The 20,761-nt window shown below is 33.3% G+C and overlaps 2 protein-coding genes across 3 annotated transcripts; both read right to left on the minus strand.

Moving 5' to 3' along the window:
- Window positions 1-7,012: 7,012 nt before the first annotated feature.
- nitr6a (novel immune-type receptor 6a) lies at window positions 7,013-10,041 on the minus strand. Its single transcript, XM_056462736.1, has 6 exons — window positions 9,968-10,041; window positions 9,517-9,870; window positions 9,362-9,436; window positions 8,656-8,781; window positions 8,512-8,543; window positions 7,013-7,423 (listed from the first exon to the last, which is right to left on the minus strand). Exons 1-6 carry the CDS (start codon window positions 10,035-10,037, stop codon window positions 7,304-7,306), a joined length of 777 nt encoding a protein of 258 aa, XP_056318711.1. The 5' UTR covers window positions 10,038-10,041; the 3' UTR covers window positions 7,013-7,303.
- Window positions 10,042-14,826: 4,785 nt separating this feature from the next.
- LOC130232760 (uncharacterized) lies at window positions 14,827-18,166 on the minus strand. Of its 2 annotated transcripts, XM_056462738.1 has the most exons (7): window positions 17,978-18,166; window positions 17,698-17,846; window positions 17,493-17,592; window positions 17,343-17,411; window positions 16,200-16,316; window positions 16,079-16,110; window positions 14,827-15,720 (listed from the first exon to the last, which is right to left on the minus strand). In XM_056462738.1, the coding sequence occupies exons 1-7, from the start codon at window positions 18,009-18,011 to the stop codon at window positions 15,592-15,594; spliced, it is 630 nt and encodes a 209-aa protein (XP_056318713.1). In that variant the 5' UTR covers window positions 18,012-18,166; the 3' UTR covers window positions 14,827-15,591. The 2 variants fall into 2 exon arrangements, with proteins under 2 accessions (XP_056318713.1, XP_056318712.1); XM_056462737.1 differs by having other exon boundaries at window positions 17,493-17,846.
- Window positions 18,167-20,761: the final 2,595 nt, after the last annotated feature.

The following is a 20,761-nucleotide window of genomic DNA, read 5'->3' on the forward strand; positions in this document are numbered from 1 at the left end:
CATCTTGTGGATGAACAACATCAACCGTCTTTGTACTGCTCAATTAAAGGCTAAAGGCAGCCAACGTACTGTCTCTCGAAAATTATACATATCTTAAAATAAGCACTATCCGTATAAATAAACTGCACAGTTGCAATCTAAATAACTACATTCTTGACTATAAAAGCCTCAAAAGTACATGTTGACCAACAGCAGAAATATTTGTCACACTGTAGAGTGTCCTTTGCTTGTTGCTGTATGGGGGCGGAGTCATACACAAGGGTGAAGAGTTAAGAGGCTGTATGAGCACTGTTACTGGCGGAATATCACACGGCTATCAGCCAATCAGATTCAAGAACCAGACAGAACTGTTGTATAAACATATACAGGTATACACAGGTAGGAGAGTGCTTGTATGGGACTTGAAACAATGAATTAATCTTTACACCAATATAGAAACCAATATAATTAATCTAAGCCACTATAAAAGTCACTTGTGAAAATTACATATGAGGCACAAAATTAAATGGCTGGTATGTTGTGAGATGAATACAAGTGATAATGAACCTCAGAGCAGTCTAGCAGAGGAGTAAAAAGATATGCTGAAGATTTAAAGGGATAGTTCACCCAAAATTAACATTTACATTCTATATACTCACCTTCAAGTCAATCCAAACCTTTAAGAGTTTCTTTTTTCTCGCAAAAGATGAGATTTTGAAGAAACCGGTAATCATTAACTTCTATAAAAACAAAACAAAAACTATGGATGTCAATAGTTATAGGTTTTCCAACATTATTCAAAAGAACTTCTTGCGTTCAGCAAAAATAGAAACTCAAACTGATTTTTGATAAATAAAAGAAGAATAAACAATGACTCCATTTTATTGATAATTCCAATCATATGAACTTGAAGATTTTGCTGCATTTGCAAAATACTGTCCCTCTCCGTGGTGCTGAATTTAGTGACAAGTTGTTTTGTTTTTGTTTGATTTTTATTTTTTATTTTAATGTCAAAGTCAGACATTGACTTGCATGATGACTTATGAGAACACTGACATGAAGGCTAGTGTGGCATTATTTGTACATTTTTACACAGGGTTTCTGCAAGGTTACTGATTGAAAATATATATAAAAACCTGTTTTTTAAGGTTTTTTAAAACATTTTAAAAGATCTTTTTAAGACACATCAGAAAATGCATTGTTGCGTTGGCAGGTGTGTTTGTTTGTGTGTGTGTTTGTCTCTCTCTCTCTCCCTCTTTTCACCTGCAGGCCCCGCTCTAACTACGCAGGCGACGTGCCCCGGGATTGGATGAAGTAACCCAGGGCGTCCTTTAAAAAGAGAACAACGGGCGTAGGGCGGGAGAGTGAGTTTTGTTGGCGTGTTGTTTGAGATTGTGATAAAGTTATTCCTGTTGTTAAGTTGTTTTCGTTGATTGTGTTTCTCATGCTGTTGTACTAGTGTTGACTTTGTGTTGTATACCCATCCGTGTTTCCCCTTCTTATTATTTTTGTTTGTGTGTTTGTTGATTGTCAATATTGTAAATAGATACACGGTAAGAGGCAGTAGGGGTTGGACGCCACTTTTCTTTTTTGTAAATATTTTCACCTGTTTTTTTGTTAGTTAGGGAGATTAAGTGTGAATTTTGTATTTTTATTTCTGTTGTTTTATTAGGTGTAGTAAGTTTCATTTGGGTGTTTAGTTAGTGTATTTTTGTTTATTATTTTTCTGTGGGTTCACCCCGAGGTATTTGGCTTCACGTTTTTCATGGTGATAAAAAAGAAAAAAGACAAAAAAAGACAAATAAAGAGACCCTACACAAAGGGGTTATTAAAAGTGAATTTTATTTGTCGGGTGTTCTTTTATGTTGCGGCCTTGACCCTAGACCAGGGTCGTAACAGCATCTCCATTACATTTACAAAAAAAATTTGATTAGGGTTTACATAACTACACTGTAAACATAAATCCTGTAGTTTACAGTAACTCACTGCCAATTTTGTTTGCCAGTAAGACTGTACATTTTCACAGTGCACTGTAAATTAATAATTACAATCGTAATGTAAAAAGACAGCACAATAGTGGTTATTTCTTTACACTGTTGCCAAAACCTCAAATGTGGAGGTAATGAGCTGGTGTGGTTACACATGATCTGCAGTTGTAACTCCAGTTGAATGACTGCCAAATAATCTGAAATGCTTTTGATATGGCTCATGGTTAAGGAAGAAACATTTAAATCAGGGGCAGCAACTCTGGTAGACACTCGTGCAGTCAGAATACTAACTTCATGCTGCCTTAAAACTTGCATCTGTGGCATCCTGCTGTGTGATTAAATCCTAGGCTCAAATCTGTGGTCTATGAGTGTTGGTTTGACATGTTCACTGACGGCTGCTTAAGCCGTTGCAATCAAACTTTCTCTTTGACGAAGTTCTGGCAGTCTAAGAAGATTTCAGACACTGCAGTGTGACTTCTGCTGCGATAATGACGCAATTAGCGCAAAAACTTCAGACATACCGACATAAGATTTCCACGACAGATTTTTGCCACATCTTCATTGTCGTTCAGTCTACAATCACTCATAAACCCCCACCCCCTGGTCTACAACTCATCAATCCACAGTGACCCAGAAGAACTCAAGATTTGCATATGACTGTGAAATGGGGATCATATTCGTGCAGTCTGAGGCCCTGTCCACACGAACATGGGTATTTTCTAAACTACACTTATTTCTACACTGTTTGTCCACAAGAAAATGCAACGTCAGGTTACTGAGACCGATACTTTAAGACGTTAAGATTTTTCAAAACTACTGTGTGGCGTTCGCGTGGACACTACAACTGGAGTTTTCGCCTCATGACATCAGCGTGTGCACTGTTTTCTGCTTTATGATTGGTCAAGATGGCTGTGTTCACATCCAAACACTGAAGCAAACGTGAGCACTCGCAACTACACCTCTGGAGCTGTAGTTAGAAACATAGTTCCTGGCTGTGTTCTATTCCCGCTTATCCCCCCTATGCCCTATTCATTTAGAACATTCTTACATTCAAAGTTGGAATGATTTTAAAAAAAGCATTAAGATCATCTCTCTTAGGTGTAATTTGCTTTCAAAAAAAAAAAAAAAAAAAACATTACTAATGCTTTGCTTCTTAGACTTTACACACCTGAAACTTGTCTATAGCACTTATTCACTGCTGCTCTTATAGTTGTGTAAATTGCTTCCTTGTCCTCATTTGTAAGTCGCTTTGGATAAAAGTGTCTGCTAAATGACTAAATGTAAATGTAAATTAAGGTCATCTCAAGGTGTAATTTGCTTTCAACGTATTTTTACAGTTCAGTTTTAGCGATCTTCATGTTTACAATTGCGCTCCCTTCGCAGTGCACTTTGAAAACATTGATGTCATTTTGAACACAGCCTCATGGCGAAAGCTATAGGTGACCTATTATTTAAAAGCGGAATTTATGTTACGTCTCCAAAGCTTATGAAAACAAAAAGCATACGTTAATTATTTTAATTTATAGTAGGTTATAAGTATCTGTACTGTATATGACATGGACCTACTGGTAAGAACTTTCGGCTGTGGTTTACAAGCATCAAACTGTAAAAGTAGACTTTTCTAAAACATAAAAAATAAATAAACAATATTTAATAATAATAATAATCTTAATATTATTATTAAAGTATGATTTTTTCATTTCTAATACATAATAAATATTACATTTCATTTTATAATAAATAGCCTCGTTGTTTATTTATTCATATGATTTATATATGTTAGCTTTTGTAAGTGATTTTATATTTTAGAATAGGATATGTCATATTCTCAATAATATTTGGAAAGGTAACATAGGCTCTATATGTGCCATTTACATATATTTCAGTTATTATGGAAAGCAAGTGCATGTTTTTGCCAAATCTAATATTGGATTTTATTTTAAACGCGTATGTGTGTAAAACAAAATAATTTGCACAAAGAAATGATGGGGTTCTTCTCTAAGGAAGTAGTTACTCCACCCAGTTTAGAACGTCATTATGAGCGTTTTATGTTATAACTAACATGGTTCAAGCGATGGATCTGCGACAGAGAAACTATGCGTTGTGGGAAACACACATCACTACATCGTTCTTTTCCCAAACGATGCATCGTACTATGATAGTTCAGCCGCGAGCTACGTCGTTGTTTGGGAAACGCACCCCTGTTTAGCTGTGCCTTTACTGAATGAATACTTTCAATATTATATAACCCGTTTAACACATTTTAATCCGTTTTTATCTGTTTTAATGGTTTTTAAATCTCTTCTTCGCTTTTATTTTCTTGTTTCTTTTATTCCTGTTTATGTAAAACACTTTAAATTACCATTGTGTATTTAAATTACCATTGTGTATACAAATAAACTTGCCTTGCCTAGCCTTTTTCATGTCATTCACCCTTGGGATTATAATCCGCCTCTGTTCTCACGTCTGCATTGATTTGTTTGTAATTTACTCATGCAAAATTTTGAATTCCTCATCTGGCGTGAATCCAACATAAAAGTGTCATTATCGCTACCTGTTGGTTTGACATGTCCATAGCATGCATCACAGTGTGTTGTTGCATTGCCATCTGGACAAAGATTACCTGAAGAAAAAAATGAAAGCAGGGAAAACCCAGTTTATATAAATACCCATATACAGTACGTGTGAACATGGCCTGACTAGTTACACTTGTTTAGGATTATTAAACAAGAAAAAAATATGTGAGCCACACTTAAGGCACATCTGTGTAATAATCATGCTGTCTAATCAGCATCTTGATATGTTACATCTGTGAGGTGGATAATTATCTCTGCAAAGCACAAGAAGGGCTCACTAATACAGATATAGCAAAATATATGAACAATACTTGAGATGAATAGACCTTTGTGTGTACATAGAAAGACTTTAGATCTTTGAATTCAGCTCATAAAAATGGGAGCAAAAGCATAAAGATTTGCATTTTAATTTTTGCATGATGAATAATTACAGCACTGATTTAGATTTTTTCACATTTCTAATAAGTTTTTTTTCTGTATTTGGTTGCATTTTGGTTAATTGCCAAACAAGAGATTTGGAAAAATGTTTACGATGAACAGTTGGACAAAAAGGAAGTCAGCGGAAACTAAAACTGTTTGATCACCAACGTAGTTTTACGATGACATGAGGGTGAGAACATAATGACAGATCTTTGTTTAAGTGTGAATTTTCCAACCATTATTAATTTCTTTAATCTGTAGAGCATAAAAGATCATATTTTGAAGAAAGCTGGAAACCTGTAACCATTGACATCCATAGTAGGAAAAACAAATACTATAGAAGTCAATGGCTACAGGTTTCCAGCCTTCGTCAAAATCATTTATTTTGTGTTTAACAGAAGAATAAAAACCAAACAGGTTTGGAAGAAATAAAGGCTGAGTAAACGATGACAGAATATTGAGTTTTGGGTGAATTATCCCTTTAAGTATCCATATCTGATGTCACTTAAATGAACAATGACAAAAGTTTCACATTAAAATACCATTAAACATTACAAAATTGCACTTCCTGCCATTATAGAGCCTGCCAAATAAAAATATTTTAAAACTATAACGAAATAGCGAGGAATGAGTATTGCATACTGAAAGTGATACTGCTATCAGTTATTGTTGTTTGTTTGTTTGTTTGCGAGCATTCTGGTTTTGACTACTTTTGCATCTCTCAGTTTTCTCCTGCTTCTGTGTAGGCCTGTGGTTTTGTTTTTCGCAAAAGGTCATTGGTAGCACAAACACATACAACATAAATCAGGTCAGCTTGACACATGCTGAAAGGGAAACAACTGGGGGTCTGCAAATGCTTTGAACAAATACCACAAAACTAGACTGAAGCGCAAGCTAAGACATTCTGTGCAACTGACCACAAAAAAACACACTTTGATCAGTTTTATCAGGAGGAAATAATATGGGCTTGTCATCACACGACTTATGCCTTGCATAAACAACACATGTGCGTGTGTGAGCACATGCAACTTGTTTCAAGACAAAAATAAATCACCACACTGTTTTCCATTTTTCATTAAGATAAAAATAAATCAAACTTCAAATCAAATAAAAAAAACTTCCTTTTTTAATTACATTAATAGCACAAGTACTTCACTGAGGTTTATATATATATACATACATATATATATACATACATATATATACACATATACATACATATATATACACATATACATATACACATATACATACATATACATACATATACATATACATACACACACACACACACACACTCACCGGTCACTTTATTAGGTACACCTGTGCAATTGCTCACTAATGCAAATTTCTAATCAGCCAATCACAGGGCAGCAACTCAATGCATTTCAGCATGTAGACATGGTCAAGACGATCTTCTGCAGTTCAAACCGAGCATCAGAATGGGGAAGAAAGGTGATTTAAGTGACTTAAAGGAATGGATATGGTCACCAGTTCTCAATCCAATAGAGCACCTTTGGGATGTGATGGAATGGGAGATTCGCATCATGGATGTACAGTCGGCAAATCTGCAGCAACTGTGTGATGCTATCATGTCAATATGGAGCAAAATCTCTGAGGAATATTTCCAGTACCTTGTTGAATCGATGCCACAAAGGATTAAGGCAGTTCTGAAGGTGAAAAAGGGGTCCAACCTAGTACTAGTAAGGTGCACCTTACTAGGTATGGTGTGTGTGTATATGTATATACACACACACACACACACACACACCATCAGTGGAACTTTGGATTTTACTCAACAAACATAAGTTAGACGGTCAGACCAAGTAAAACTTAAGTTGATTTGGCTGCTAGATGAAAGAACAACAATTCAGAGACAAACAGGTCATGTTTTTTTCATGTTTTAGAAACCACATACACATTTTCTAGACCAAACTGTAGAACAAATTAAAAGTCAGGGTCAATTTATAGTTTCACTTTGGTCAAGTTGTTATTTTACTCAAATAGCCATGAATTATAATTCTATAACATGTTATCAGTTGATATTGACATTCCCATGATGCTGATGAGATGCTGATAAAACTGTAGTTTAAGTTTAGAATTTATGCCATGCAGTAGTCACTGTGACAGTAACTTTATACTGGAGAATATATATCATTACAGCCTCAAATTGTGATTGTTTAAACAGAGTCTACATTTAAAAAAGCCTTAAACTTCTTAAACTTAAACTATATACTTCTATATACAGCAGAACACACACAATTAAAAATCTAATTCTAAATTCGTGAGGCAAGCTGAACTTTAAAAAAAATATTAAAAATAATTGTGTTGTTAAATCATTTAATCTCTTGACTTTAAATTCACTTCACTGTATTCAGCCATTTGTCTGTTGTTTGATCGTCTTGCCGGAGGAACAGAGGCAAAATTCACAGCTGCATAATTCACATCTGAATCTCTAATCTGAAAAAAAAAAAAACATAAAATAAAACATTCGAATATATAATAGAATCTATTTGAGACAAATCTCATTTTTATACATGTTGGAATATTCACTGGCTTATAACCATGACAGTATAAAATAACACGTTAATATAAGATTCCATATCTTTTCTAATTATTCATTATTAAAATACAGCTGAAACTTGTCTATAGCACTTATTCACTGCTGCTCTTATAGTTGTGTAAATTGCTTCCTTGTCCTCATTTGTAAGTCGCTTTGGATAAAAGTGTCTGCTAAATGACTAAATGTAAATGTAAAATCGAATTTGCATTAGATAATATTATTTTATTGGACCTTAACAAACATGAACTAGTTCTTTAGTTAATTAATATCAACAAAGGTGCTGCAAATTATTTGTTGATCATTTCTGATTATTACTGATTGTTAATACTGCATTTACCAGCCTTAAATAATTAAAACATGTTCCAAAGTTTTACCCGATTTAATATTTAGATAATAACAACAACAACAACAACAACAATAATAATAATAAATGACCTCACATGTAGAATAGCTAAGCTTCACACTAAGCAACAAATTGCGCATTTTAACAATATTTGAAAACCAGTCACAATATGTTTGCAGATAGAGTAAATTGCTATAGATTTTCACAAGACTACACTTTAAAATAATGCTGTAGAATGTACAGTATTAATGGCAATTATGGTTGCCAGTAATACTGTAAAATTTACAAGTGCCCTGTAAATTATTAATTATAATTGTGCTATAAAATTACAACACAACTGTGATTGGTAATTTACAGTGCACTTGTACATTTTACAGTATTACTGGCAAACAAAACTGCCAGTAATACTGTAAATTTTACAGCAATTTTGTATGTTGATTTTGTTTATTTCATTTCATTATTCATTTTATAATTACTTTGTCTGCTTGGGTGATGCAGGTTATATGAGACCTTCTACAAGCATTTAATTTGTGTCAGAAGGGTGGGTGAACTTTGATATATGATCCATCCCTTTGTTGCAAAGATTTTACTTTATGTATCTATTTTTGTCAATGAAAATGAAAACAGAGAAAAACACTTTACCTCACATGATGGAGATGCAACCATTTCAAGTCCTTTAATAAAATGTGCAGAATATTTTTGTTAAATTTTGACAGACATTTGTGATTGAATATTCAATAGTACTGCATATTCTGATATTACATTGTGTGTGTATATAGTATTTACCTCTGTGCCTTTTTTTCCAGTGTTTGCAGTGATCAGCAATAATTATGATAGTTACCACCACCAAAACAACATTGGAAAATAGCAAGCAAAGTAACACAGGATGCCATTCTTTTTGGAATATGTCATCTGAAATGGAGGAAAAGGAATAAAAGAATGTTAAAAATAAAAATAAAGCAAAGAGTGCTTTGAAAAAGAGAAGTTCTTTAAAAACAACGTGTTGGCAGAATTAGAATGACTTTTTATTGTTATGTGTTGTGCAGATTCTTTTCCAAAATTCAAAACTGACTTGACCACATAAGCTAATGTCTAAGTAAATCAGTGCATTACATAAAATATCAAAGCATAATAAAATATTAATAGTGATTCAAATGCAAAGGACTTTTTAAATGAGTTGTAAAGTAGTTCATTAACCAACAAAAAATAAATAAATCTGAAGAAAAACTAGTTCATAAAATTGCACTCTTTTTTTGCATACATCTTGTTTGATATTTTTATATAATGCAAGGATATTCAATTCAATTTAATTCACCTTTATTTGTATAGCGCTTTTACAATGTAGATTGTGTCAAAGCAGCTTCACATAAAAGGTCATAGTACTGTAAATATATTTTATTGTTCAGTGTGGCTTAAGCGTATAAATCATTATCTTGAACTACAGCTATTAAGGCGACATTGTTTACTGAATTATAGCAATTAAAAGAATTACCAGCATTTTTAACAGTGGTTCCATTCACAGCTGGTCTCTTTCCACATGCCATGTTGACGTCTTGATACTCAGTTCCTTGGAAATAGCAAATTATATGATGTTATATGGATAAAATAGTCTATTCCCTCACAGAACAGTATTTGAATATATTTTACCTTGTAGCATCAGATGTGCTCCAGAGATAAATCGTAGTAAATTCAAGAACACCGTCCCGCAGTAGTATATTCCAGTGTCCTGCTTGGTGGTAGCTGTGATCTTGAGGTGAAAAGAGTCTTCACTTGGTAAAATACTGAATCTCCCATCTTTAAATTCATCTTCAAACATGCGTTTATTCAGTTGATTGTATGATATTGTGATTACCCTTGGGATCTGTCCAGTGCTTTGTTTAAACCAAATTAATGTGTTGCTCAAACTAATATTTGTAGGGAAGCATTTGATGATAACATCATCTCCCAGCTGAAATGTTTGTAATGAGACAATTTCAGCACAGTGATTAGACTGGACTCCAGCTACAACAAATCAGTGAGATGTTAACAATCAAAATGATGTATGAACAATAAATAAGCATGTTTAAACAGTCAAAAGAGACGTAAAAAAGCTACTTACGTGCCCAACACATCAAAATGACCCAAAAGATCATGTCTGAAGCAATGGATGTGTGAAAATGCATTTGCATTTGACGTGATTGGTCACTTTCAAACCAAGACAGACTTGAATAAGTCTGTTTTGAGCAAAGCTAAGAAACTCTTTGCAACTGACCGCAAAAAAACAACATGCTTTGATCAGTTTTAGCAGGAGGAAATAATGTGGGTTTGTTATCTGATATCAAATCTATTAAACAACATGTCTCTGTGTGTGTGTGTGTGTGTGTACGTGAGCGCGCAAGTAAATTTACTACAGTTGAAGTGTATTGTCCTTTTTGTTAATACATTTTCTGTGGAATCTAGGATTCTGAAAAGCTACTTACAGTGTATAACAAACATAATTTACACCACTAAGAGGAACTAAACACAAAGAGGAGACAAACCACTTGAAACTGCAGGCAAAATGGCTGCTAGATAAAAGGAAGTCAAATAAAAGAGCCCAAAAGGTCACGTTTTTTGTTTTAGAAACCACATGCACATTTTCTGGACTTGTTAAATGTCATTTTCTAACCTGAGTTCCGACCTACTTTTTATTGTACATTACAGGAGACAGAATTTGTAAAATTGCTTTAAAATATTACCTTGCATTGACCTTTTGTATATGTTTTTCATATTTAGTAAAATATTATGTTTCGAATTTTCTGTTAATTTTCTTGTATGTATTTCACAAGTTAATAAGAAGGAATAAGCACGTGCACACCTCGGGTCAGCCATTGTGTACTTATTGTTACTCACTGAAGTAGTTTTTAAAAATCCCCTTTTCTTAAGGTCACATTGAAACAAAAGATTGTCCTTTTTTTTCCTCTATCATGACATACATCCACTTGAGGGGGAAAAAAACATAGTGGCGGTGCATGATTTCTTCCATCGGAAACTGATTGGATTGCAGAACAGACATAAGCAGAGGAAAAACAAGACATGCACCAATAGCCCTTTCTGAAAGGTTTTCTAGGTGACAAGAAATGAAGTAATTTTGAGGAGGCAAGGAAAATTATGTTGTTTGAAGGCAAATGAACAAATGTTGTTGCATTAACATTCCTGGAAACCTCTTCTAAGCCTGGTAGGAACATTTTGTTAAACACAAAGCGATGTAAAACATGTTTGAGCTTGTGTTTCAATGAAAGGTGAAGGTGGAAAACCCAACACAATCTCACGGCAATTCGTAACTTTTTGATTTAGTGGCTAATTCGAATGAATTCATACGATCTAATTTGTACGATTTAGCAACCAACCTAACATTTATGAATTTAAATAATCAACAAAACACAAACTCCAGGCCTGAGAAGGGTCTAAACGGAGGTCAGAGCCAGCTTCAAATTTAGCTTTAAGAGAGATGAACAAACCTCCAGGAGTTTTAACTTATTTAATGTTTTGTACATGACGCACAGGAGTCCAACTGATTGTTTTATTAATGGCTACATCTACACAAACCCTAAACCCACACTGTAAAAAAAAAAAAATCCACAAATTAGCAGTTTTCCAACAACTTTTAACCTTAAATATTACTGAAAAGTGAATTTCATAAACATTTTTAACAGTTTAAAGTGATATTGTCTGCGTTAATGTTGTGAAACACTGTACAAAAACCTTATAATAAACTGCCAGTACGTCTTCTGTTATTTTGCAGACTTATTTCTCTTTACATATTTGTCATGCTAGTAGACAAGGGTTTTATGAGTTTTATTCAAAACAAGTCACTGAATCAAAGTGAGGAAGCAGGAGAGTGGTGTTATGACTGTTAGCGATCTTCAACGGCTCATAAAAGGTAAACATCTGATGTTAGCGATCTTACACACAGTTCGTTCTTGTCATCAGGTACAGGTAGATCTTCAAGTTAACACCATATGAGAGTAATCACTTCCCTTGATCAGTAGATTAAGGACCCGAAGGCACATAAGGAACATCCATGGAAGAAGAGAAGACGAAGGAGCGAAGATAAGGACAACCATCCGACTTCGAGTGAGTGGAAGAATGCGGTAGGTTTTTATAGTGTCCTTGATGAAGGGGGAACAGGTGCAGATGATTAGAAGGCTGGTGATGTTTGGCGGGATTGGTGAGTGGTGGTTTGTAAGGGAGAGTGGTGATTGGTGGAGCAGGAACAAGCCAAGGGTGTGACAATATTATGTCTTACACAATACAATTTTTCCAAACGACTAAAATGTCAATGAAAGTCACTTTGTTAAAGGGTAGAGTTGAATTTTCAAAAACCGACAGAGATCAACATCCCGTAATGCAATTCACACTCTAAATAAACCAAAAAACAGTTGTGAATCACAAAATACGGAAAGTATTAATTAACAGATATTTTGCAACCTCACATTAACCTGTTGTGTTTTATTAATGTCTACTACACCTAAACCAGCCCTAAACCCAGACTACTTACAACATAAATCCCTCTCCAGGCTGCATCAACACCTACTTGCCGGGCCTGGTCCCCTCTCATAATTTCACTGACGTCACTCCTGCTTTTATCCTTCCTTTAATATTTAACATTTTCATCACTGGCCTGAAATCACTCCTATGGTTCTCGGCCCTGCCCCACTAGCTACAGGTTAGTTTTTATTGGTAGTCCCAGGACTTAATTAAATAGACTAAAGCTGCAGTCACACTTGACTTTTCTTCCCATAGACATCCATTCATACGCACGCGAATGCATCAGATCGGAAACGCTGCGGTGCAACGTTAAAGCTTGGTGAACTCTGACCTGCGAAATCGCATCACTTGACTGCGTGAGACCAATCGAGGATCAAAACATAACCTCTCTGGACAGAAATTTAAAACATGGAGCAATCGCTTGTTTTTTTAATGTCTAAACATCTTGTTTAATCCCGCCCCTTTTCGCATTGCAGTACGACAGAATTTCGCACACACAAAGCCCAGTGTGACTGCAGCTTTAGGCCCAATCCTAATTCTACCCCATAGCCCTTCCCCTTACCACCCCTTGTTTTGCGCATTCACATGAAGGAGTTGGGGTGTCCCAATTCTCTTTAGCTTGAAGGCAAAGGGCTAAGGGGAAGGACTAGATAGCACTTGAAACTAAGATTTTCCAGAAACACACTAAAAACCAAAGACTACAAATATTTCCCAGAATACGCTAGCTACAAGGCAACATGGCACACACAAGTAAGAAGTAATTAGTAATTTTTGGCATTATTACACATTTTTACAACAAACAAGCATGTGTTTAATAAATCCATAATGGCACTCGTGTTTTACGGTCATGCTTTTTATAAGAAATTGTTTTTTTTTTTTTTAAAAAAGAGCTAAATGTCTCTATCTAGAATCCATAATACTAACTCTTGTATAGTAGTCCCAAAACATATTTTTACATCTGTCACTCAATGACACTCAAATACCCTGTCAGAAAAGTCTAGTGGCTGGGAATGACCTTTTTACAGTGTCTGCACTGTAAAAAGTGATTAGTTACTTAAAGCAAGTAAACCAATTGCCTTAAAAACAACAAGTTGACTTTAAAAAAAATAATGTAAGTAAACCCATTGTAACTTGGAACTGTTGATCTAATTATGCAAATTGCTCACTTTTTTTAAAATATAAACTAATCACTCGATTCCACTACACCTTTATTATTATAAATTTAATTTTTTCTGCTTTTCTGTAGCAAAAGACATACAGTAACAAAAATGAATCTGCTCTTCCAAACTCCAGCGTGTCTTCTAAATTCAATACAGGCTATAATTGTAGATTTTATAAACTTAATGAAGCACCAAATATGTAATATTGTAATAATTACAATAGTTCTTTGAAAACAGACATGCTAAAATAGTGTCAAACTGTAAAAAGGGATTAGTTGACTTTAAAAAATGATTACAATTAGCATAATTATAAAAATTAAGTTGTATGTAATGCAACAGTTCCAAGTTACAATGGGTTTACTTATATTGTCTTTGTGAAGTCAACTTGCTGCTTTTAAGGCAACTGGTTTACTTGCTTTAAGTAACTAATCACTTTTTACAGTGTGGCTTATAACGTTAATGTTGTTTTCTTGTGTTTACATAGGTGAATATGGCCACGGTGTAAATACACAGTACAGTTATGATCTTATTGCCACATTATATCATTACGATAACATTATATTGTTCCCTTCAGTGACTTCCTAAAGAGAGAATACCAAAAAATAAAGCAACTGGAATAACTACAGCAGTCGCAATCTGAATATGAAGAGCTCACGATGACGTATGATGATGTCTGCAGGTAGATTTTGAAGCTCTTCCCCTTGACACAAATAAATGATGACTGCAAAATCATTCATGTGGACACCAGGCTGGTGAAAAGCTATCATTTATGAAAAAAGTGAAGGTGGATCTTTTTTTAGGAAGGCCTCTCTCTGTCTATGTGATACTGTAGATGCCGATGCAACAAATGTGAAGGTTAAAATAAAAAGTGTGGAAGATAATGTGATGTTTTGCAAAACAGAATGAAGAAATAAAACGTGTGGATTAATTTTTTTGTTTTATTTTAGTCAAGTTGGTATTTTATTCAAATAGCCATAGCCATATTCTGTAACATTATCAGTTGATATTAATATCCAGTTATGAAACATTTAGGCCTTTTTTTTTATTATGTATATTTAACAGGTTCATCAATAGATTTTTTTTATATGTCAAGATCAGTCAATAAACTACACTTTTGTTCTGATATGTGTGAAAATATAAAAAAATTTCATTCCCTATTTTCTCTTTATAGAAAAATCTTCTTGTAGAAATAAAAGAAGCTGAATCATACACTGTAAAAAAAATAAATCTGTAACGGGAAAAAAAACTGTCCCGTTAATTAACGGCCGTTAAATTACAGAAATGTACTGTAAAATAACAGAGGTTGAATTACATAAATTTACCAGAAATTTAAATGTAAGGAAATTTCTGTAATTTAATGTCAGTTATTTTATGGTAAATTTCTGTAATTTAACAGCCATTATTTTACGGTACAATTCTGTAATTTAACAGCTGTTGTTTTACAGTACAATTCTGTAATTTAACAGCTGTTGTTTTACAGTACAATTCTGTAATTTAACAGCTGTTATTTTACAGTACAATTCTGTAATTTAACAGCTGTTGTTTTACAGTACAATTCTGTAATTTAACAGCTGTTATTTTAAGTTTTTTTTCGGCACCCCAGCTGCTGGAAATAAACTGTAATTTTTTTTTTTTTTTACAGGGTAGGAAAGCAGCAGACAACATTAGAATCCAATATACAAACAGAAATGCATTGATGGCTATTTTAAGTTACAAGACAAATAATTCACATTTCACTCATTTTTGAATTTGGCAACCAAATTTATAATACTGATAAATCATTATGGATAATGTAACCTGAAACATTTTTGTCATGAAGCAGTAACAGTTCACAGTCAACATTATATCCTCAATAAAGTGTGCTTGTTTCAGCAGATTCTACCTTTTACAAACACGTAACTTATCTTTAAGCACTAAATATATTTATACAGTGGAACACACAAAAGTGAAGATCACATTCTACCTTTGTGAGGCAAGATGAACTCTATAATCTCTACATTAAAAAAGTCAAGTCTGATATGTTTTCCTTTTTTGTAAAAAGTTTATAGCTTTGTTAAATCATGTAATCTCTTGACTTTAAATTCACTTCACTGTATTCAGCCATTTGTCTGTCGTTTGATCTTCTTGTCAAAGGAGCAGAGGCAAAACTCACAGCTGCATAATTCACATCTGAATCTCTAATCTGAAAAAATTAAATGAGAAATACATGATAATTTATATATATAATAATATACATATATAATTTTTTTTTCTGCTTAAGAAACAAATCACATTTTTATTAATGTAGTTGTAATATTCATTGGGTTAGAAGTAGGATTTTGTAGACATTAATAACATTTTCCAATAAGACTCCATGTCAGTGATTTCCAAATATTCAAATATAAAATCATATTTGCATTTGGTAATATTATTTATAACGGAAATGAACGATTTTCATTTCTGAATATTGCTTATTGTTGGTAATGCATCAAACAGTGTTAAAGGAAGCTTATCGCAAAATGTTACCAGATTCCATTTTTATAAGAATAATAATAAATTACCTCACATGATGGAGATGCTACATTTTCAGATCCTTTAAAATGTGCAGAACATTTGTGACATAAACATTTGTGATTGAATATTTAAAAGTTTTGCATATTATAGTGTCTGTATAGTATTTACCGCTGAGCCTTTTTCTCCAGTGTATGCAGCGATTAGCAAGAATTATGATAGTTACCAGCACAAAAACAACATTGGAGAATATCAAGCAAAGTAACCATTCCTTTTGAAATTTGATGTCTGAAAAAAGAAAAAAATATACAAGAATTAAAATATAAAGCAGTCAAAATATAAAGTTCTTCTAAATAATTGTCAGAATAGATTACACAGAATCAATTACAATACAGTACTTTTTATTACTACTGTGTGTATAGTGCAGATTATATTCTATGGCTGAATATGGTATGACTAGAGCTTAAAAATCACAGAACTGACAAAATATCAAACCAGGTGATTAATTTTTCAATAAAATTCAATTCTTTTAATTCATTTTTTAAAATAAGCAATAAGTTAGTGACCCTGGAACACAAAACCAGATTCATGCTGCATTGGTATAATTAAGGCAATAGCCAAAAAAATACATATTATGGGAGAAAATGACTTTTATTTTATGCCAAAATCATTAGAATTTTAAGTAAATCTCATCTTACATGAAATTTTTGTAAACTTTCTTCTGTAAGTATATCAAAACTTAATTTTTGATAAGCAATATGCATAACCCTCATAACCTAGATATTTAAATAGTTGTATTTTGAACAAATATTATGCTCGCACAAATCATACATCATTGGAAAGCTTTTGTATTTTAGCCAATGTAAGCTTTCAGATGCATATCTCAATTTTCAAAACTTTACCATTATGACCCTTATGACCTTACCCTTATGGTTTTGTGGACCATGGTCACATTTTACAAAACAAAAAAATACATTGTACAATCTGCAGATACACATTTTTTAAATAAAAAAAATAATGTATGACTGATACAAAACTGCTGAGAATTCATTCATCATCATCATCATCTAAAATGCCACTGGTGGAAAAAAATAAAATAAAAATAAAAAATCACCAGAAAAAAAGTGCAGTTTTGTTTGCTGAAGTCGTGCTTGATATTTTAAATCTAATAATGCAAGGATATTTATAACATGTTTAGTGTGGCTTAAGGATATAATCACTATCTTGAACCACAGGTCTAAAGGTGACAGTTACTAAACAGAACGGTGAAAGACTAATAGTTTAGTGAATTATAGCAATTAAAAAAAGAATTACCAGCATCTTTAACAGTGGTTCCATCTGGTATATTCCCACATGCCATGTTGACGTCTTGATACTCAGTTCCTTGGAAATAACAAATCATATGATGTTATTTGGTTAAAATAGTCTATTACCTCACAAAATAGTAGAATGAATATATTTTACCTTGTAGCATCAGATGTGCTCCAGAGATAAATCGTAGTAAATTTAAGAACACCGTCCCGCAGTAGTATATTCCAGTGTCCTGCTTGGTGGTTGCTGTGATCTTGAGGTGAAAATAGTCTTCAGTGGATAAAATACTGAATCTCCCATCTTTAAATTCATCTACAAACTTGACTTTATCCAGTTGATTGTATGATATTGTGATTACCCTTGGGATCTGTCCAGTGCTTTGTTTATACCAAACCAATGTGTTGCCAACGCTATTTTTAGACGAGAAGCATTTGATGATAACATCATCTCCCAGCTGAAATGTTTGTAATGAGACAATTTCAGCACTGTGATTAGACTGGACTCCAGCTACAACAAAGCAGTGAGATTTCAGCAATTAAAATGATGTATGAAAATCCAATAAATAAATAAGTTTAAATAAATAAGTGTAAATAAATACATTTAAACTGTCAAAAGAGCAATAAAAAAAAGCTACTTACGTGCCCAACACATCAAAATGACCCAAAAGATCATGTCTGAAGCAATGGATGTGTGAAAATCCTCTTTAGAAGTCTTGCATGTGATGTGATTGGTCACTTTTAAAACAAGACAGACTGGAATCAAACTGTGATTGGTTGAAATCGACCTGATATCTCTCAGCTCACTCCCAAATTGAGGCAAAAATGTTATGATCAATGTCTTATTTGCTTTATTGTCTATAAAATTAACTGTAAATATATTGTACATGTTTATGTATGTAAATTTAGAAAGTAACATTATTACAATGATCATATTGTTTTTACACTTGACTAAAGAAAAAAAGAGAAGCCATTTACAGTAGCTCCACAATCCTAAATATATATATATATAACTAAATATAACTAAAGTTAACTATAAATAGTTCAAGGAGCCTTTTTGCTTCTTGAATAAAATTGGCCAACATATCTAACATTATTTTAGCTTGCAATGTGTAGACAACATTTATTATTGGAATAAAAAAATTTGAACAAGAAATCAAGTTCAGGATTTTTTTTATATATTATTTTTTTCAAAAGGTCATGATTCGCACTCATTAAATAATTGCTTTGTGTAGTTTTTATTTTACATTCCTCAGGTAATACAAAACACATGCATTTCGGCACAATGCCTTTCTCAGTGTGTGAGCAATATATATTTTTTTAAATTATAAATTATTATTATTGAAATTATTAGAGTAGTTTCAACACTCTGAAATGAATATCGACAATTAAAATACTACCCAAGTTGTATTTCAAGTTTATATATACAAAACATTTGAGATATAAATCAAGAACTACAGTATGTGCCGCAAATTTGAGTTCCTTTTTTGTTGTTTTGATAAAGGTCTGTACTGTACGAAAACAGTTTGTGGTTTACTTGTTCTTGTTTTTTACATGGCTATCAGAGACTACCACTGACCTCATGAGCACCATGTATAGCAATTGTCGACAAAAACAGGTCACGACAACAAAAACATATATCCTGTGCACATGTGAGTGAAAGTGCAAGTCACAGATACACACAACACTGTCTCTAAAGTGTTTCACGACCACAGTGTTAGCTCATTGGAAAAAGTGAGAATGCAGACGACCACTGTATTTTTTTAGACGTCTTCTGCATTGCTCGCTTGAGTGGGTGTTTGTGACAACCACAGATTCAACATGGAACAAAACTATCTCCTGCTTAAAGTAGAGGAGAACACGAGACTATAAAAAAGATGAATCTGCAGCTATGAATATTATGCACATACTTATTTAACATAAAGCATCTAATCGGCCAATCACACAGCAGCAACTCAATGCATTTAGGCAGATGGTCAAGAAATCTGATGAAATTTAAACTGAGCATCAGAATGGCGAAGGAAGGTGATTTAAGTGGGTTTAAATATGGTGTGGTTGTGTTAGTGTCAGAAGGATATTGTAGCAATGGGATTTTCCACGCATAACCATTTGATTAAGTTTGACAGAGAATGGACACTTTGCACAAGGTGGTGATGATGCATTTAAAGATCATCGGCTTTTTAAATCCTCAAAGATTTTTAATATTTAGATAAAAAACATACATTTAATAAAGCTATACTTTGTAGTATATCAACCATGCATCAAATTACAAAAAAAAAGTTAATGCTTATGCGAGACGTTTCTAATGCTGTCCAGGACTGTAAATTTGACATTGTTCTCTCTTCTGATTGCTGATTTCAGTCTCACACATTTTTTTCTGAAAGTCATGAAAATACTATTGAGGAGTTTCTTTTGTTATTTGTGCAAATTTAAATGCAATAATATTAATAATAATAATAATATTATTAATAAAAATTGTGGTACTTTTCCATTCACTGTGCCCTAAGTTTGCCCAACTATAACAACCTCTGCTGCTGAGAAATCTGAAAATAGTCTGTAGTGATGCCAGAAAAGTGATGCTCGTTCAGTTGTGTGTCCTGTTTGTGTGAGCCCTAGTAAGCCAGTATAGTAACTGGGATTCTAAAACTGTCAAAAAGGATTATACTTTTGATAAAGTGTTAAATTGAGATCCTGACTTTCTGTTATCATAAATCTGAGGATGCACTTTGAAAAGAATAGGAATGTGACCATGGCCAAATTTGCTCTGTCCATCATCACGGCTGTCTAAACACCCATATCTACTGAGTAGGTCTGTTCTGTCTCTCTCTATTCCACCAATGCTTAATGGCCATCTGGTACACTATGCCAGCTAACATACAGGTGGATGCTGCCCACTGCTGGTGTTATTTCTCAGTTGAAATTTGCAATGTGCTTTGAGAGTCTAGAAACATGCTATAAAATAACTAGTATCTATTATTGTGTGTGTAAAAATCAAAATGTATGTACATTTGTTTTATGTAGCTTTAGCTCCCTCTTGAGGATGGCTTCAGCCAAAGATTTAATTGTGACAAGAACAAAGGATTGACTAAAATTCAGCTTTTTGACACTCCTATATACCTGCTCTCTATACTAAAATCTGTTCACCCAGGTTTCAAATTTGCTGTTAATTTACAATCTAAGAAGCAGATATTATAGCTGAAGAATTTTAGCGGAATGATTATCATCCCTTTGAGAGTAAAAAAAAACAAACATAAATAAAATACACAATAAAAGCAAAAGTATTACCGCCTAAGGATATACATATGTCTTATGAAGCAAAATGATCAGTATGTGCAAGAAAAGTATTATTATTTAAAATGTTATTTACTATTTACCTTATCCAAAGCATCAGGAAACAGCCCAGAGCGATTTCCGTTTTCCAAATGA

This window comes from Danio aesculapii, chromosome 7 (assembly GCF_903798145.1).
Source record: "Danio aesculapii chromosome 7, fDanAes4.1, whole genome shotgun sequence".
Taxonomy (NCBI): domain Eukaryota; kingdom Metazoa; phylum Chordata; class Actinopteri; order Cypriniformes; family Danionidae; genus Danio; species Danio aesculapii.

Excerpts from the sequence above, each read along its gene's own strand:
- nitr6a (XM_056462736.1), bottom strand. The coding sequence starts at position 10,037 with ATGCAAATGCATTTTCACACATCCATTGCTTCAGACATGATCTTTTGG. Across the intron at positions 9,871-9,967 it reads CATTTTGATGTGTTGGGCAC|CTGGAGTCCAGTCTAATCAC; the intron begins GTAAGTAGCTTT and ends GATTTGTTGTAG. Across the intron at positions 8,544-8,655 it reads CTGGAAAAAAAGGCACAGAG|GACTTGAAATGGTTGCATCT; the intron begins GTAAATACTATA and ends ATTTTATTAAAG.
- LOC130232760 (XM_056462737.1), bottom strand. The coding sequence starts at position 18,011 with ATGATCTTTTGGGTCATTTTGATGTGTTGGGCAC. Across the intron at positions 17,847-17,977 it reads CATTTTGATGTGTTGGGCAC|CTGGAGTCCAGTCTAATCAC; the intron begins GTAAGTAGCTTT and ends GCTTTGTTGTAG. Across the intron at positions 17,412-17,492 it reads AGCACATCTGATGCTACAAG|GAACTGAGTATCAAGACGTC; the intron begins GTAAAATATATT and ends GTTATTTCCAAG.